The sequence below is a fragment of the Manduca sexta genome, chromosome 4 (genome assembly GCF_014839805.1).
Source record: "Manduca sexta isolate Smith_Timp_Sample1 chromosome 4, JHU_Msex_v1.0, whole genome shotgun sequence".
Taxonomy (NCBI): domain Eukaryota; kingdom Metazoa; phylum Arthropoda; class Insecta; order Lepidoptera; family Sphingidae; genus Manduca; species Manduca sexta.
The window spans coordinates 1,772,498-1,790,665 of NC_051118.1; the positions used below are offsets into that span (position 1 = coordinate 1,772,498).

General features: G+C 37.6%; 2 protein-coding genes across 2 annotated transcripts; one reads left to right on the forward strand and one right to left on the reverse strand.

The window, feature by feature from the left end:
• The first annotated feature begins 296 nt into the window (after window positions 1-296).
• LOC115444554 lies at window positions 297-5,436 on the forward strand. The gene is made up of 7 exons (XM_030170378.2): window positions 297-548; window positions 1,169-1,293; window positions 1,702-1,780; window positions 2,621-2,680; window positions 3,623-3,798; window positions 4,217-4,317; window positions 5,121-5,436. Exons 1-7 carry the CDS (start codon window positions 467-469, stop codon window positions 5,317-5,319), a joined length of 822 nt encoding a protein of 273 aa, XP_030026238.1. The 5' UTR covers window positions 297-466; the 3' UTR covers window positions 5,320-5,436.
• Window positions 5,437-11,516: 6,080 nt separating this feature from the next.
• Window positions 11,517-17,863, reverse strand: LOC115444552 (cilia- and flagella-associated protein 45). The gene is made up of 11 exons (XM_030170375.1): window positions 17,682-17,863; window positions 17,052-17,244; window positions 16,345-16,543; window positions 15,815-15,950; window positions 15,156-15,291; window positions 14,499-14,634; window positions 14,027-14,205; window positions 13,472-13,621; window positions 12,809-12,913; window positions 12,209-12,385; window positions 11,517-11,668 (listed from the first exon to the last, which is right to left on the reverse strand). The coding sequence occupies exons 1-11, from the start codon at window positions 17,768-17,770 to the stop codon at window positions 11,585-11,587; spliced, it is 1,584 nt and encodes a 527-aa protein (XP_030026235.1). The 5' UTR covers window positions 17,771-17,863; the 3' UTR covers window positions 11,517-11,584.
• Between the last annotated feature and the right edge of the window lie 305 nt (window positions 17,864-18,168).

The window sequence follows — 18,168 nt, forward strand, 5'->3', positions numbered from 1 at the left end:
GTTAAGCCATGCGAATCTAAAAACGGCCCCCACTATATTTTTTAATATTTGAATGTATATGTAACAATTCTTTCTAGAAATCATCATCATCTTTTCATCCCTGAAAAGTATAATTTATGTAGAAATAATGTATAATTATATTTTCTACAAGACAAGATTCTAATCATAAAAGGTATAAATTGCTATGTATTGTGTGTAAATTTCGATAGTTGTGATTGATGACGTGAACAATATTCAGATTCCAGAATCAAGAAGCCAGAGCCAAAAAATAAAAAGAAAATAAAATGCGACATTTTTGAAAATGGACGGTTATGTTTTGATTTGAGTTTTAATTATTCATGAATCTATAATTTTATCAAGTTTCGGATAAAATTGTGTAAAAAACTGTGGTCACTCAAGGTACTTTACCACATCATAAGTATTGTAAACTTGTAAAACTGAAAAACGAGTTAGTTTTTAAGTGACAATGCCGCGAACCAAGAGGCCAGTAAAAAAGCAAGAAAAGTCAGCAGAGGACGACGATGCTTTAAAAAAACTGAATAAACTTGGTAATTATCTTCATTATTTAATCGTAAAAATTATGAAAAACTTTCATACATACAACTGATACATGATTTCATTGCACGCTTACATACTTACTATACTTTTTACCATGGAGGCTGTCTTCCAGGAATTTATCAGTGAATCCCTAAAGACTGTTATACAAGTTGTTTCCTCAAAGCTACCGTTTTAATGTTTATGGATTAGGTTTCGTGGAAGTTTGTAATATTGACCTAGTGGCAGCTTGTTCGAGTTGAACCTTGAGGTCCTTGGTTCGTTTCCAAACTAGATGACACATTAAAAATTTATGCTATGCATTTGTTGTGATGTAAAACATGTTTGAGTGGTCCTGGGATTGGAATTTTTGTATGTCGTAATTCGACAATTATTAATAATCGAAAAACAATGTTTTTGTAAAGTTAAAAAATAACTGCATTGGTGGCTGCAACTGGGTATAAAAAATTATAATTTTCATGGATACTAATGAAGGTGGCAAAATGCCATAATAACACCTCTGGCTACCTCTTAAATGTAAAAGAGATGTAATACCACACATTACAAATATTGTTGCAAATATCAATTTTTTTACAACCATCTTGTACCACCATTATTTTATTATCATTTTCAGTGTTGGACCAAAAAAATCAGATAGACAATCGTGCCCAACGAGAGCTTGGTAATGTGGAGCTGGAGTTCAAACTGCTGCTCAGCTCCATCAGCAGCACATACCTTCAGATGACCGTGGGGCAATTGGTATGTTTTTTTAAACCAATTTAAAGATGCCATGCCTGTTAGTAAGCTATACAGCCACCAATAAACAGTAACAATACCATACAGGACTTAGAATTACAATAAAATGCATAGCACTCCAGTGGGCTTACACCATGAGATATTAAATAAATAAATTAATGAATTTGTTCAGCTATTTAAGGGTGCTGTACAAAAGAGCATGCTGAAAATGTGCTATATGCACATTTTCGTTAAAAACGGTAGTAAGCCGAAGTCCCTTATAACTTTAACGATATTGTTAAGACAATATATAGCCATAATATTTGATCTACAAGTAGAATGACAGACATTTTAATTTACAATTAAAGACATGTTTTTATAAACTAAAGAAGAAAGTGAAGTGATATCTGAACATAGAACAAATAATTTCAGAGAACAGAGCTGCTGCTTAAGGAGCCGCCCAGCACGCGGCGGACGCGACACTCGAGTCGCTCGGCCTCTCACGATGATGGTATGATGCATTTATCTTTACACAATATATTGTTTGATATGCACCAGAGTTTGAAACAAACACTTATATACTTACATTTTCAAAAGCAATGATATTACTCATAAACCATTGTAGTTTTGGTGACCCTGCCCCTCAAAAAGGTTAAGTAATACTTTGAGAGGGCTTTATAGTTTTAAAAAACCAGCATCTTTTCATTTGAGTGTGAAAAAAAAATTACAATCAAAATCATTCCCACTGCAGTGCATTAATACAAAGTATTTCATATTGTAATTGTATAGAAATTAGAAAATCATAGAAATAAACTGTACATATATTTCACTAATACCTTGATGTGTATAGGCAACTATGAGGTATACACACTCAACTGTGTGCCTAGGGCTGCAACAAATGTCCCAACGTGCATGTGCATTTGGTGCGGAGACCAAGCGCACACGATGTACCACATGTGCACTATTATATCTTCTGTATACCTGGCGGATCACTGTTGATATTTACCCCTGTGGCCGAAATAGGGCTAGGAAAGATTTATTCAATAAAAAAAGATTTGAAATTCTAATGAAACTTGTATAGCACTGTTCATAATTTAGTAGTTGTAGTTTAGTCTACATTACTGTAAATAGCTATAGTTTTCCCAGTATTTTGATACTAATAATATATAAGTGTACATCAATACTCTCTTAATAATTTAATTAATAATTGTCCCATCCAGTATTTTGCTACTAATTTAAGTTAAATATTTCTTCTAATTACTTGTCCCAACCTCATTCATATCTTGAACATTGGTCGTTTGAACTAACACCACCATGCCATGTTTCCACTAACTGGGCTATCTGGGGGCAGGCTACCTCACCGAGAACTCGTCCCAGGGCTCCGGAGAACGCGGGCTGAAGAGCAAGATCGGTGAGTTTACATGCTTGATAGCTTATTGCGTTGGTGATCGATGAAAACCTCTGAAATATTTGGTATTGTGTAATTTTTCTGAAAAACGGCGATAGCCTGGTTTGTTGTGGATCAGACTGCCGAGACGAATGTCCGCAGGTTCAAATCCGAAAGGCACACCTCTGACTTTTCTAAAAAAATTATGTGTGTATTTTTTGTGAAATATCTTGCTTTAACGGGGAAGGAAATTATTGTGCGGAAACCTGCATACCTGAGAAGTTCTATATAGGAATTTCGAGGGTGTGTGAAGTCTACCAATCTGCACTAGGACAGCGTGGTGGACTAAGGCCTAATCCCTCTCAGTAGTAGAGGAGGCACGTGCCCAACAGTGAGACAGTATATAATACAGGGCTGATATTATAAATTTTTCTGAATTAGAGCAACATAGCTTTCAGTTTGTGTTCGCGTCAGAGCATATGTTAATGGTAAAGATAAATTTTGTGGATGTAATATGTAGTGTGTAATATTTTGTGAGGTTTTCATTGGCCATAAAAATATTTGTTGGTATAGACTCATCATCCATCTTTGCCTAGCATTTAATTCATGCTTAAAGGAGTATCTGGAATAATCATTAGTATTTTAATCTCTATGTAATTATCGACACAAATTTTAAATTGTCAACTGATAATTACCATTACCATACATTGAAAAATCTTGCTTGAATTAAAACCTACAAAAACACATAATGCTTTTATAATCGTTCAAATTCATACACGCTGTAGCAGTGTTTTATTTTTCATGGAAAAAATATCATTACCGTTACCGCCACTGGGTGGGTTAACGGTACGCTTATTTTGGTGTCACTGGTCTTACGCCCCAGCGTGGTTGCTCGGGATTATCATCCGAGCGGGCATCGACGCTCTGGCAGGGCTATACTCTATCCGTGCGTGTGTTGTGCGTCAGCGGTGCCGCTGTCGTCGTCCCGCGCGGCGTCGCGTCGCTCCCGGTCGGCGGACGCGTCAGCGCGCAAGGCGCCGCGCCCCGCGCCGACCACGCAGCGCCGCCGTTCGCGCTCCGTGTACCGCACGCCGGCCTACAACAAGAACGCGATCAACAACTACCCCGTTATTACGCCCAAGGTATGGTTTTTTGAACTATCTCCATTCCCTAGGTAAAAAATAAACTGCAAGATATTTGTGACTAATTGGACCCATTTTGTACTCACATCATGGCGTTCGGCATGATGCCCTTGTTCTTTTGCATCTTCTTTTCGTAATATTATTTTCGTGGTGTTTTTTTTTTATTTGTACTGTAATTTGTTGTTTTCCGTCACGGTAGTGTGTAAGTAAATGTTCTGTAATTGAATAACTGACGACACTTGATGAAACCTCTTTGCTCTGCTACTTGGACATTATTACCCTTTACTCGCTTAATGCAAGTACCAAATAAGGCTGATTTATGTTTGTATTGAACTTACATTATTTCTTTCAGTCATAACACCTAGTAAACTCGAAGTGAAACAATCACAAGAGAGTTATAATTTTGTATTATATGCAGGTGAACCCACAAACTCCGTTGACAGTGTTGCGGCAGCCGCGGCAGGGTGAGATGGTGGTGTCCATGTCAGGCTCGCCACTCGCGGTGCTTAATTATTGCACGTAAGTACATATTTCATTGTCATAATATTCTATAAATATTAAAAAAGGGTAGCTTTCGGAATGTGTCCATGATGCTGAAAAATGAACACAGTGGCCTTATAAGTGTGTCTCGTTCTAGGATTAGACTGTACATACATCCGGTTTGAAACCGGCATAATTGACAACATTACAAAATCTAAACGTGCCTAAAACAAAAATATCGTTTATTATCGTTAATTTTCCTACTCTGAGTTCCATTATGTATAATATTTTTTTTTAATACTTAATTTCGAAGAAAAGATTAAAAACCGAAAAATGCTAGATGACGTCATACATACGGTTGAATTATTTTGTTACTTGGTCCACCTTACTATTTATTTTAAAAACTAAGACAGTCATTTGTCAATTTCAAATGTCAATATTACAATAGATATGTCACACCCGTTACTTTCAAAGAGAGAGAAAAAAAACTGTCACATCACTTCTTTTCTACTGCAAAGCAAAGGTCTTTACGTTTTGAGCCATACATATGACGTCATTTGGTGGTTACGTCGTTTTAGAATAAAACAAATTCAAAGTGAAAATCATGAATGAAAATATCTGAATTTTGAAAAAAGAAAAATATGGGCCTCATAATTTTCGACCTAGTTTCATAAAATATAAACATTTGAGTATGTTAAATGCCGCCAGTATGTTGTAAATTATGTTAACTGGCGATGAATAATCATGTCTCGTCAGTACCACTATCTGGAGCCTATTCCATTAATAAGGTGCAGTGGAGTCACTTTTCCCAGTCCAAAAGTAATACTGCCTATCAATTTCAGAATGCCACCAGAAGAGAAAGCGAATTGTAACATCCGCCTACAAGACGGAACGATGCTATCCCTCCAACCGAAACAGCTTCGCCAGTCGCAAGCATACATACCATATTCGTTAATGGACGCCACAGTCATGAGCCAACTGAAGACGCTGAAGGACAACCTGGAAAAAGTGGTGAAGCAAGGCGAGAGGGCCATGAAGTGATACCCACGACGAGGTGGGCTTACGGCAAATTTCAATAAATCCGATCGCTAACTACAACTACAATAAACCGTTAAAATTAAACTATTTTTTGGATTTTATATAAAACACTAGCTGACCCGACAGACGTTGTCCTGTCTTAACTATGTATGCACGCGCGCATTCTGTCAATCGCTGACAGTTATTTCAAACCACTGACAGTTATGTAAAATTTATATTGTCTTTAAATTTTCTAATTTTCCGCGCAATTTTTAGATTTTTTTCTTTCATAAGAACCTTCTCCTGACAGTAACAAACACAACAAAAAAAAAATAGTGAAAACGGTCCAGCCGTTCACGCGTGATGCGATGACCAAGGGAAATAGGGATTAATTTTTATATATATAGATTAAAACCGCGATGAAATCCGAAAAATAGTTTTATTTTAATGTCTAACATTCGCGTAAACATAAGAAATCATTATACAATAAACCAGGCAAAATTTATCTGTAAGCAGGTATTGATTGGTAGCTTTTTGCTGCCAATAAGAGACTAGTGGTTATGAAAATTTATTGAAATTAGTCGTTAGTTTAATGTAGAGTTAATGACTGGATTATCGCGTGACTGTTATTGTAATATTTCGCATTATTGTCATATTTATTATTTTCATCATTATCATCATTGCCTTGTGATATTAATTGTTATTGTCCTATCATAAACATAATGGAATATCATATTTATCATCACTATCTCCAACCCCTTTCTATTTCTAATCATCACATAATCATATCGATCCCTTAACTGATCCTATCCTACTCATCATTGGATCACCTCATCATCATTATCATCACAATTGTGATCACTACTCTCATCATCGTAGCCATTTATATCACCACATCGAAATGAACACCAATAATATATATGGTTTCATTATCTTGCCATCTTATCACGACCATAATATCGTTGACTTCATCATCATAACCATCATTATCTTCACTTGTTCATTAACAATATTCATCATCATTCCATATATAGATAACAACCCCCTGGAATAAGGATCAAGTCGACCATAATAATTGTCATTACCATCAACCGCCTAAACATCATTACCATCATGATTCATGTGTATCATTGCTATAATTATTGCCGCTATTGATACAATCATTACCATTGTGACTTCTGTCATTACCATCTTCCTACCCATGAGCCTGTTAATGTGAAAACATTGTCTCCTTGGTAATAGAGCAAGAGCCCGCGAACCCCAGACCTTCGTTATTTTGTAAAAGCTGAAAGTTTGTCAGCGCATGCTCCCAACACAGGTAACAACGATGGGCCATTATGAAGTTTGGGCTACAGTGGCTTTGGCAGGTACACGGTACTAAAGGTGTGTAAAATACCGATCTAGTTTCATCAAATAATAAAGTGAGATTTTATGGTATTACCTTCAGAAAATTATTAAAAATCACGTTATTCATTAACAGACACTTAACATCGTGGCAATCCCTTGCCAGACACCCTTAATGTTCATGAAATTATAATTTTATTTACGTTATAGTATAAAAGCTGATTTTTACTTGGGTAGTAAGTAAATAATGTTTCCTCGTTAGCCAGACGTTTTTGATACACACACACCTTTTACACACCTTTAGTACCGTGTACCTGCCAAAGCCACTGTAGCCCAAACTTCATAATGGCCCATCGTTGTTACCTGTGTTGGGAGCATGCGCTGACAAACTTTCAGCTTTTATAAAATAACGAAGGTCTGGGGTTCACGGGCTCTTAGACTATAATAAGTAGTAATAGAGTTAAATATGAATATGGATTTGATGCAAACTTCTTGGCGGGTTTGTTTGCAAGGACAATCAAGTCGGCAATACAATATAGTTTCAATTAAAATTTCGGTTATTAAATTTTTACATGGGGATTCACAAAATTAATACAAGGGGTTCGTGAAATTGCGATATTTTTATTGGAGAACATTTGCTTTTGTTATATATATTTCTATCTTTATTTTGTAGAAAATTAATTTTACCTATTCAAAATAAATCCTATAGAATTTGTCATGCTTTCCATATTTTGCAAGGATTTTTAACAAAAACATGAGTTATTCCTTGACAAGTAATTGGGTGGCGGTCAGTTTTTTCAACTCTTACATTGGATATGTCATTCGTGGGCATAGATATGATCAAATATCGATAAAAAAAATTGGCTGGTATAAATTTATATACACGAAAAAAAATGACGCCTTGGTACGCAAGATCATAGGGCAAACTATTTATATCCTACAAAATATTTACAAAGAATGCCTTATATTTTATTCTCGACGCTCATAATGGGAATAAAATTGAATTTTGTGTAACTTCGGCCTCTAAACAAGAAATGGGCGCGTCTGCCACTTGATATTGTTCGACGCATCGAAACATCGTTGTTCATGGGCGCTAAGAAGTTTGAATCGGACTGTATCTTCCATTTAAAGGCAATGGTGTAATATCCCACCAAGTGACTTCAAAAGAATATAATCTAGAAAAAATATTATAAATTTACATATATAATATATAATACTGTTTTACTTAGAACAGCGCGCGGTAATGCCTACCAAATATATGGGCTGAAATTTGTGAAGCAATTGAGTCCAAGTCCTAATTAAAATATTATCTGTTGATTCTGTTTTGATAAATATTTTGGGTAATGTATAGTTCAACCAATAATCCGCACTAGGGCAGCGTGATGGACTAAGGTCTACCCTCTCTCAGTAGAGGAGGCCCGTGTCCATCAGTGGGACAGTATAATACGGGGCTTATATTTTATTATCAATTTTAACGTACTTTTTTTTCTTTTCATATGGCTTCCATTGCGTATGAGCGATTTCGCCAATAAACAGTAGTAATAGGAAATATTAAAAACGTTTTTATCGATTAATAAACAAAGAAATATTAGTAAATATGTGGCGTCACAATTAATATAATATACGGCCATCTCGTCAACATCACCGGAACTACATGATCGATGTGATATTAGAATAATAATTGTAGTGATATCGAACAGCAATCTCGCTAGATGGCGACAGACGATACTGGCTTGCGATGGCAGAATTTGAGCGACGCGTTGCATATATACCACCTCCGAATAGAACTCAACATCTGCCCCTTCCATAGAGGAATGCAACCATCTGTTCCTCTACAGCGGTGTCTACCTTTACGCTAAAACTATAATAATTTTATATAGTCTGACCAAGAAAAGACTCCCTTCTATCATATCATGAACATGTGGTGAAAAGTGGGTATTGTATTTGCAGTGCCTATCCCTTCAGCCATAAAGGCGTGTGTGTTTTGTTTTGTTTATTGTACTCTTTATGGACTTGGACTTTTTTGAAGACGTTTTCACAGCCTTAGATTGTACTAGTTAATAAATAATAAATGAAATGTGTGATTGTGTAATTTGATTGATTTGTAAAAATGTCATATTTGCGTTTAAAGTATGAGAACTAGATAAGTGGTGTTTGAGAATGTTATTCATGTGTTCCAAGCAAAAAAGACGTGTTTTCATGATTCCTTTTAAACGATTTAAAAAGGACATCTAAATTCGATGCCGCTTTTTTATTGGCCTGTAATTATTATATTTTTTTTATAAAAGCAAATGCAAATTGTTTTTTATTTTTCTAAATGGCGAGTGTATTATAAATTGCAAAAGAACACAGTACGGCTCATTTATCTTCTAGCATGGCGGGATAAACTCTATCCCCCTTATTCATAAACGTTATTTATCTAAGGAGCATAGTTGTGATAACAAGTGTGTTTCTCAGCTTTGTTTATCTGACAGCCAACTAGATTCAAGTTGTATCTCAATATTAGCCAATCACAACCATATGCCTACGCACTACGAAAGCTGTAATACCGTCAGCACTGAGAAACAGACTGGTTATCACAGCAAAGATAGAGCTTAGATAAATAAGGTCTATGAATAAGGGGGTGTATATTCGAAGATGTCGATTTGCAATTCTAATGCACCTGCCAATAACAAGTATCTGTACTGTTAACCAAACTGGTGCTACATTACCGGTTTGATGTATGGTCTGTATAACTCAGGAAGTGTTGGTTGACAACAAGCACGTTAGAAACAAAAGAGGCATTGTACGAAATTTGACGGTATTGAGTTAGAGCGACATTTGAAATCGCAATAGGTCACTTAGGGTATCACTAGATAGGGGCGGCTGCGGACGAAGACATAGACACTTGCGTCAGAGGAAGCCCGCAGCCGTCCCTAATGCGCCGAAGAGGGCCACCGCGGAGTTTTAGTTGGTAGGCCGTGCATAGGTTTAAGTTGTATATAGGGCTAGGGACTCGGCCCGGCGGTCGCCCGAAGGTCACCATCAATTCCAGGCGGCTCAACGCCGGGCCGTAAGGCACGGTTACCCCAGCATAACCGCTCAGTCGCCCCCCACGAAGGCTGGGCGGTAGTAATAAGGGACTTCCTCCGCGAAACCAAAAAAAAAAGGGTATCACTAGATGTCACACGTGTCTCTTCATACTTTTAAGTATTGTGTTTGCTCGTTAAACGTAAAGTGACAGTAATCCAGTTCGCGTCCAGTCGTCAGCGACAATTAATGTCGCTCTAACTCAATACCGTCAAATTTCGTATAATGCCATTTTTGTTTTCAACGTGCGAACTGTCCTTGATATGTTAACTAAGTTTGTGACTGTTGGCATTTCTATCTTTTTCTTTGTAATCTTTAAAATCTATTTGGACCAATCTTCTTTCTGTTGTAAAATTTCAAATGGCGTTAATGGTATTATTAATAAATGTAAATGTAAAAACATTAATTTTTAGTTTAGATTTCTATGAATTCGTAAAGTGGGGTCACACGAGTGCTTTTATGATGCGTAAAAAGCTATCCAAATAATTAATTCAACTCCGGCAAAACAGTAGTGTTTTAAAATAATATCTTTGTTGTATTTCGTTATTGCAAGAAGTATTGTAAACTGCTCTTTTGTAATATTTTATTAAATTTGTCCCGTAGCTGAAGTTCTATCTTCTTTTCTGACTTCTGTATTCATTGTAAGCGATAACCCAAACAAAATGCCTTTAAATATATATTTTTTAAATATATTTCAGTTTTGGATACCAATCCTTTGGCCTTTGCAAAATTTTTATATTTGTATTTCTGTGACCCGCACTTTAGAAACATTTCTAGTGTTTATTGTTACAGTTAATAATGTATTGTAATTATGACGTAATTATATTATTGAAACACAAGGTTATTTGTTTAAAAAATAAGTACCTGAAATTTAACTTTACCGCTTATTAGTAATTTTAGTCAGTTTATGTCTATTTAACTTTGCCAACCTTAAGATTTTTTTGGGTATCGGACCCCGCAGTCAATACCAGGGGAATCCTGCGGGATACTGGAATCCCCTGGCTTAGCGACTGCAAGACCCTGGAGAAAAAGTTGGAGGGGGATAGTTAGAAAGGCAATGAGGGGAAAGGATAGGAAAACCTCTTAGTATGGGAGGAGGGGAAAAGGCCAGGAAATGTTCGCGAGCCCTCACAGACCTCCATGTGAGTTGGCAACCATGAGGTATACACACTGAACTGTGTGCCTAGGGCCACGGCAATTATGATACGTCAAAACAATTTATAAAGATAATAATTATTATTTTTAAATAACATAAGGATTAATTATATACCTACGGATATTTTAAATTAGGGATAAAATTAATAAGGAATACAAGGCAAGGTAAAACAAAGCAAAAATGAGCTAATGCAGTGATATTGTCGATGTTGCAATGCACATACTAAAAAGGTTCTAACTTCAGGCTAAGATAGGATCATTATGCTCAATGATTTCTTATATTTACGCGAATGTTAGACATTGAAATTAAACTAATTTTTCGGATTCTATCGCGGTTTTTTGTTTTTTATTTTTCTCCCGACGTTTCGAAGACTTTGCAGCCTTCATGGTCACGGGGGGGACTGAGGTGTTGTTCATCCGCAAAGTCAAAAAAAAAAAAAAAAAGTTGTATAATTGTAAAATGTAGGTAGATATTGTAACTTTGACTTTGCGGATGAACAACACCTCAGTCCCCCCCGTGACCATGAAGGCTGCAAAGTCTTCGAAACGTCGGGAGAAAAATAAAAAACAAAAAACCGCGATAGAATCCGGAAAATTAGTTTAATTTCAATCATTATGCTCGTTTAGGTAAACACTTAAATAAAAACAAAATATCAATTTTAAAGTATATTCATAATTGACAATAACGCAATATTAATATCAAATGGAGTGTCGCAATGCTTTAAATGTAGCCATGTTTGGCGAGTGTTTGCTCCACTTCTTTCACATATTTCTCGGACACTTTCTGCTGCCTCATGGCGGCCACCTGGAAGATTTACAAGTCCATATACGGTTGAAATTAATTAACTATCTTTACCCATATCTACGGATCGATCCGAATAGTTAACCAATCAAGGTAGTAATATGTCAAATAAACTATGCTGATTTCAATCTAGGCGATCGATCTAAAGATAGCAATTGAGATCATTTACTGAAATAAGGCGTTGCTAGTCAGATCTGAAGTTACGACGGCCGTGTGCTTGCGTGCGTAGTACAGTTCACAACGACTGCAGAACGAACTAAAACTACAACTTAGTTGTTAAACTACAAAAACAACTGAAATTTAACTCGTGGGTCCTCTCTTGGCTTGCCAGCAAACCTGACAGCTACATTGACATTTACGTGTGTCACGGGATTATAACCTTATATACTACATAATAAGGTAATTTTTTCTTAGCGGGTCTGGAATAAGTACCAAACTGTATATCCAGAACAGAATGAACCACAATTTTAAAGTCTATAACTTTAGTTATGCACGTGTTTGAAGATAACGGGATGTCATTGCTACCAGAATGAAGATCCCCACCTTCTGCTTGATGACGTTCCTCTCGTACTTGTCCTGCTGCTCCTGCTCCATGCGGAGCGCGACGCCCTCGTTGTGGATCTTCTCGCGGAGCTCTGCACGTGAGCGTTCCTTGTCGTTGATCTGCTTCATGATCTCCTGCCGGTGCTGCTCAACGCGGGCTTTGCGCTTGTCGTCCAACTAGATAAAATAAGTTAGTAAAATTATCAAGAGCGGCGATAGCCTAGTTGGGTGTGGAACGGACTGCCGACACGAATGTCCGCAGGTTCAAACCCCAAGGAAGATACACCTCAGATTATGCGTGTATTTTTTGTGAATTATCACTTGCTTTATCGGTGAAGAAAAACATCGCAAGGAAACCTGCATACCTGAGAAGTTATCTACAGGAATTTTGAAAGTGTGCTAAGTCTACCAATCCGCACTAGGCCAGCGTGGTGGACTAAGGCCCAATCCCTCTCAGTAGTAGAAGAGATCCATACCCAACAGTGGGACAGTATTTAATACAGGGCTGATATTATTATATTATATAAAATTATCAAAACTATTTCTTTAGCAATGGCGAAAGGTGTAAATTTACCAAAGAGAATCCGATAATTACAATACCTGCTTCTCTTTCTGTATGAACTCCTCGTTCTGGCGCGCGGCGTTGTTGAAGCTCTGCTCGTCTTTGGCTATCTCTCGAGCGATGAGTCTGTGGATATCTTTGATCTGAAAATTTCCAGTTGGTACATTTAGATGGTATGCGACCTTGCTTATGAAGTGAAGATTTAAGCCAAAACTAAAAATTACCGACAGCCGTAGATATCTTTTGAAGAAGTAATTGCACTACAGAGGGGTTCGTAAGCTATAATTTTTGATGAAAATGCTCTTTGTTGGTTTTATTGCCGTCAATATTACTTGAGTATAGACATTTTAGAGAAATATGATTATGAGGAATCTTATCGTCTAATATAGACGTTTCTTTATCTTGGTTTCCCAGCCACTAATGTCAAGATAATTTGAAGAAGTATTGAAGAATAAGGATGTGCTTATTAGATTGCTGATGTTCTGGTACACAAGCTGACCAATCAGTCGCTTTCGGAGCTTAATCTTTTATCTGGTAAATACACCTGCTAGTATCGATTCGTAGGATCAAGTATTTCCCGTCAAACATCTATCAAACATCTGATTGGAAGCTATCTTAATTGCCAATAGAGAATCACAGTCGTTCGCATATAAAAAAAGGAGAAACCCAACCCTTTCCCAGACTGAGACTTCACAACTCACCTGCTGGACCCTGGCCTCGTGCAGTTGCTTCATCTCCTTATTGCGCTTAATGGCAGCATCCCTCTCCTTGCGTCGGTACTCGCGCTCCACATCCTCCTGGATCTTCAGGTTCCTGATGCGCTCCAACTCCTCTTTTAACTCTTGTTCCGCCTGAGAAGCATTTGAATGCGGACTCTTTGTTATTAACATATATGTGTTTTGGAGTGATCTAGATGGTAGAAGAGTAGTTTCTATGAGAATATCAAACGAAAGATTTTAGGATTTTGCGTCATCCAAAATGAATAAAGCTGGCCACAAGGACCGACGATTGAAAACTTAGGTGGTGTAAAAACCGAAATTTGGTAATTTGAAAAACGCACAATACAGAGTCTAATCTTTTGCTAATTAAAGAAGAGAACTAAGCGAGCTCTGGGTACAGACAAGATATCTTTCGTACTCGTTAACGGTAATAGACAACCAAAAAGATATATCTGATTTGAATTATCGATAGCATATGCCATTGCCTACGGCCTCTACTCCACAGTCGTTTGTGAAATGGGAACTCATGAACATTACCTTCTGAGCCTTGGCTATGTGGTCGATTCCCTTCTGCTTGGCCGCCTTGATGGCCTCGGCCTCAGCCCGTGCCTTCGCCTCGCGCGCCTGCTTCTGTTTAATGAAGTTGGTGATGCGCACGTCCATGATGCGCTCTTCTTCGTTCTGCAGCTGTTTGTAGAATAGGAGCTCGGCGTTGCCTGGAACAAAAGATTGCGCGATACATGGAATTGAAAGCACATCTAAAGGAGCAAATAGTGGTGAAAACCGCATTTATTATTTTAGTTGTACATCTCTATAAGACAAAAATATTTAAACAGATAAAACAAAAAAGTCAAATTGACTCATTTCATTTCGTCCAGTGAAACAGAATATTATAACTCAAACAATATTTCTTGTTGAATATTAATATCTGAACTACACTTTACTAGGAAATAAAGTGTAGTTACTTCCTTCCTTAAGTAGTTCACTTTGTTTTGATAATATAGCTTACCTTGATCTAGCATTTCTTTTAGTTTCGCCTGACGTTCGTGTTTCTCCTTCAGTTTTTGAGCCTCGTCGATCTGCATCGCTATGTTGGCCTGGTTCACTCGAATGCTCTCCTCTTCAATGCGTTCTGCCTCCATTATCTGGTAAATAAATATCAAACTTATAAAATATTTATTGCTATATGTAAAAGTATGTTGTAATGTCCCTATCTCAATTAGATTAATTATAACCTAAATACATTAGTATTCCCGAAGACTCCCCAAGTCCAATATCGTTCGGTGTCATAAAATGCGTACCACGGTCGATTTTAACTTATAGAAATTGCAGTGGATTCAAGAGGAGGGTACCTCGTATTAACACCTATGTCTTCAGCCAGGTAAGCAAGAAACTGCAGAAGTTGACCTCCGCAAGCGATTTTACCGTGTTTAAACGACCATGCTGGCTGCTGCTGGCTGGCCGACTGCAAATTCTGAGTTTGCAGAACTTGCGGCGATTTGCATATCCACAGAATTGAATATTACCACCAGTAAAAAACGCATTTGGAAGTACTTGCACAGTATATCGCTGCGAGAACTTGCTAACCTGTTGCTTGCTAACTTAGTTTTGAAATTAATTATTTTGTCATAAAAATAATACCACAGTTTCCTTCGAAGAGGCATACCTTAGCAGTCTCATGAGCCTTGATCTGCTCCTTCAGTGCCGCGAGGTTCTGCAGCCGCAGCTGATGACGGCGTTCTTCTTCTGACTCCGCGCGGACGACAGCCACTTGACGATTCTCCTCCATAATGCTGTCAAGTCTAAAACGGCGAATACTCCGCATGACGTGAGTCGAATCGTTTAGAGTAATAAGTTTATTTGCCGCCAATAGACGCGAGAGTAAATAAAACGAATTTCTTATACTCTCCTGTACTTGTACATGCGACTAAATAACAAAGAACAAAGTTTAAAACTTTTAAAAGCCTTAGTTTAAATATTTTAGCTTCACCCCTAAATATACCGCCTAGGCCTTACCCGCCCATATCGCCTCCCAGACTGCGCTACGTCATTGAAATTTGGACTTCCTTAATTAGGACAAATTAACATCTCTAGTGGTTTACGAAAGGTTAGGTCAATCAGCAACGTAGTACTTATAATGGAAATTTTAATATACCTAATCAATAGTAACTTCTCGAAATAATTTCGCAGGAAATTGTACGGCCTTATTCTGCCCTACTGTTAGAATCAGTTACAAGGCATATAACAATTGGCGCCTGAACTACTCCAAACCACGGCAATACATCAAACCAGAAAACTTTTAATCACAAAAGAAATACGTCTCACCGTCTCTGCTCTTCGTCAAGTTCTTTCCTGATGAGGTCCTTCTCGACGATCTGCGCATCCCTAATGGCGTGGCATTTGGAAGCCAAGATGATGCGGTTACATAGCCTCGGACCCTGCATGTTATCCGCTCGTAGGACTGATAAACGCAATATAATTATCATCATGAGTTTAATGATAAAATATTCATAGGATTAACCTGTCTTTTTATTATTTCGCGCAGATTGAATTCAGTATGTAAAAGGGCATGTGCTGGCTAATCTGACGTCATAACTAATAACTGCTAAATAATGATATTTTTCAACAAAAGGTACAACAATAAGTAATTTCACTTTCAAAACATTTTTTTTACCTCCATATGTATGTACATGCTGGTGTATTAATTCTGACGATCTTTGGAGAAAGTAAAATTTTCCTTCTATTTCACTGCATTCTACTCATCATCAGACGCAATACTTTTCTATTACAAAACAAAGTAAGAAGTATATTTCAGGAACCAGGATTCTTATTATCAACCTCAATTACATGCTCACCTTCAGCCCTAGACATTGTATGAGCTGCCTGGTCCGGCCCCTCCAGCTCAGGATCAGCACCGGTACCAGACTCTGCACCTGGTTGGGTACGCAGGCTGTCCTTCAGCATTTGCTTCCTAAGCTCCGACTCCTTAGCCGCTTTCTGTATTGCAGCTTCTTGCGCGTGCATCGCTTGGATCTGCTCCTCTTGAGTTACTATCTGGTGGGACAGTTATACGATCATGTAATAATCATGTTGGCATTAAGATTATGTAAATTTTTGGACTCCACCACGGTAGCCCCTGCTTGTAAGAGGCGACTAAGAGGAGCCATCTTGGGGGTCGCCCCTGAGCATGGGTGGTAGTGGTAATACCGATGTAATTACGTTGCTGTGCTAGAAATAATGGCCAGTAGAACTGACATGTGGGCAGTGGCTAACTATTAACATTGAACACCCACACCCCTTATTTACCACCCATAAACAGTAACAATATTACACTCCGTTCGGCACTCTAAGATATTCGAAAGTTTCATAATCTTGTACTTAAACTAGATACAATGTGCTTCAACCCGGAACTAAACAATGCTTACCTAAAGGTGGAACCTACCCAGTCCAGCTATCGCTTACCAGAGATATACTAGCGGTAAAGTAGGTGGTAATAGGTACCAAGCAACTATCGCAATTGCGTTGCACGGTAGTTAGGTACACCTAAAGCTAAAGAACATACCTTCGCCTGACTCCTCAGCCGATCAAACTCCGCCTTGTGCATAACCGCTGGGTAGAAGTTGGGCTCTGACTTTGGCACGAGTAACGATCGCCACCCGCCTATCTGAGGAACTAGCGTGTACTCGTGTTTTGGCGCCTCACATTTGTGTATTGGGCGCTTTGTTATCGGAAATTTTAGACGACATTGTGATGGTCTGCGGGGGAGATCATAAACAAGTTTGAAATAATGAAGATAAGATATATATGTAGTCTCATATTTTTACTTTTAAATCTTATATCTATTGCACAACTTTTCTAAACTGATGAAAAGAGGTTATTTCCGGTCATTTAAATGTTAAAGCCGTTATAATTAAATATGTCCGTCTTGATACAACTTTCTGAATAAAGTAGTTATCTAGGTAATAGAAATATGGTATTGAGTACTGATAGCATTAAATTCTTTCAACATTTGCCCATTTGCTAGAAATAGGCAAAGGTTGAAAGATTAATAAGGAATAATTGCATCACTTTACTCTTACACGTACTTCTCTATTATCACATCCCTAAGCCCAAGCTTGGCCTTTTCTCATACAACTTGAAGAGGGATCACGTTTGCATTACCTTTAAAATAAGCGCCTAAATAGGTACCTACCTGTGTAGCTGGTAACACCTAGGTTCGATTCCTTTGCGCACCTTGTGGTACGGTATACCATCGTGTGCAGTTTTATACACCTTAGGCATTGTTGATTACAGTAAAAATAAAAGTTAAAAAATTCAGTGACCTCTTTCGGCTTTTTGTATGTTGCTAAGCAACGTACTTTTTTCGATTTATTAGGGGGCGCCCTCAGGCAATTGGAGACTTTTTTGCCCCCACCAAATAGCCTCCCGCACGCATGGCGCGGTGCTGCATACGAAACGCCATAAATTCTCTTAGGGCACAAACAAAGTGGCCTGATATAGAAGTAAGGAAAGTAAAAATACAGCACTGCAATTATTTGCACCGATTGTTGTTGACTTTATCATGTTACTAATATGATTTCGGTCGGTACATATTTATATTTAGGCATCTTATTGTTTTTAGATACATTAATTATAAAAGAAATGAAAATAAATGATTTATTTAAATCCGTAAAATGTTA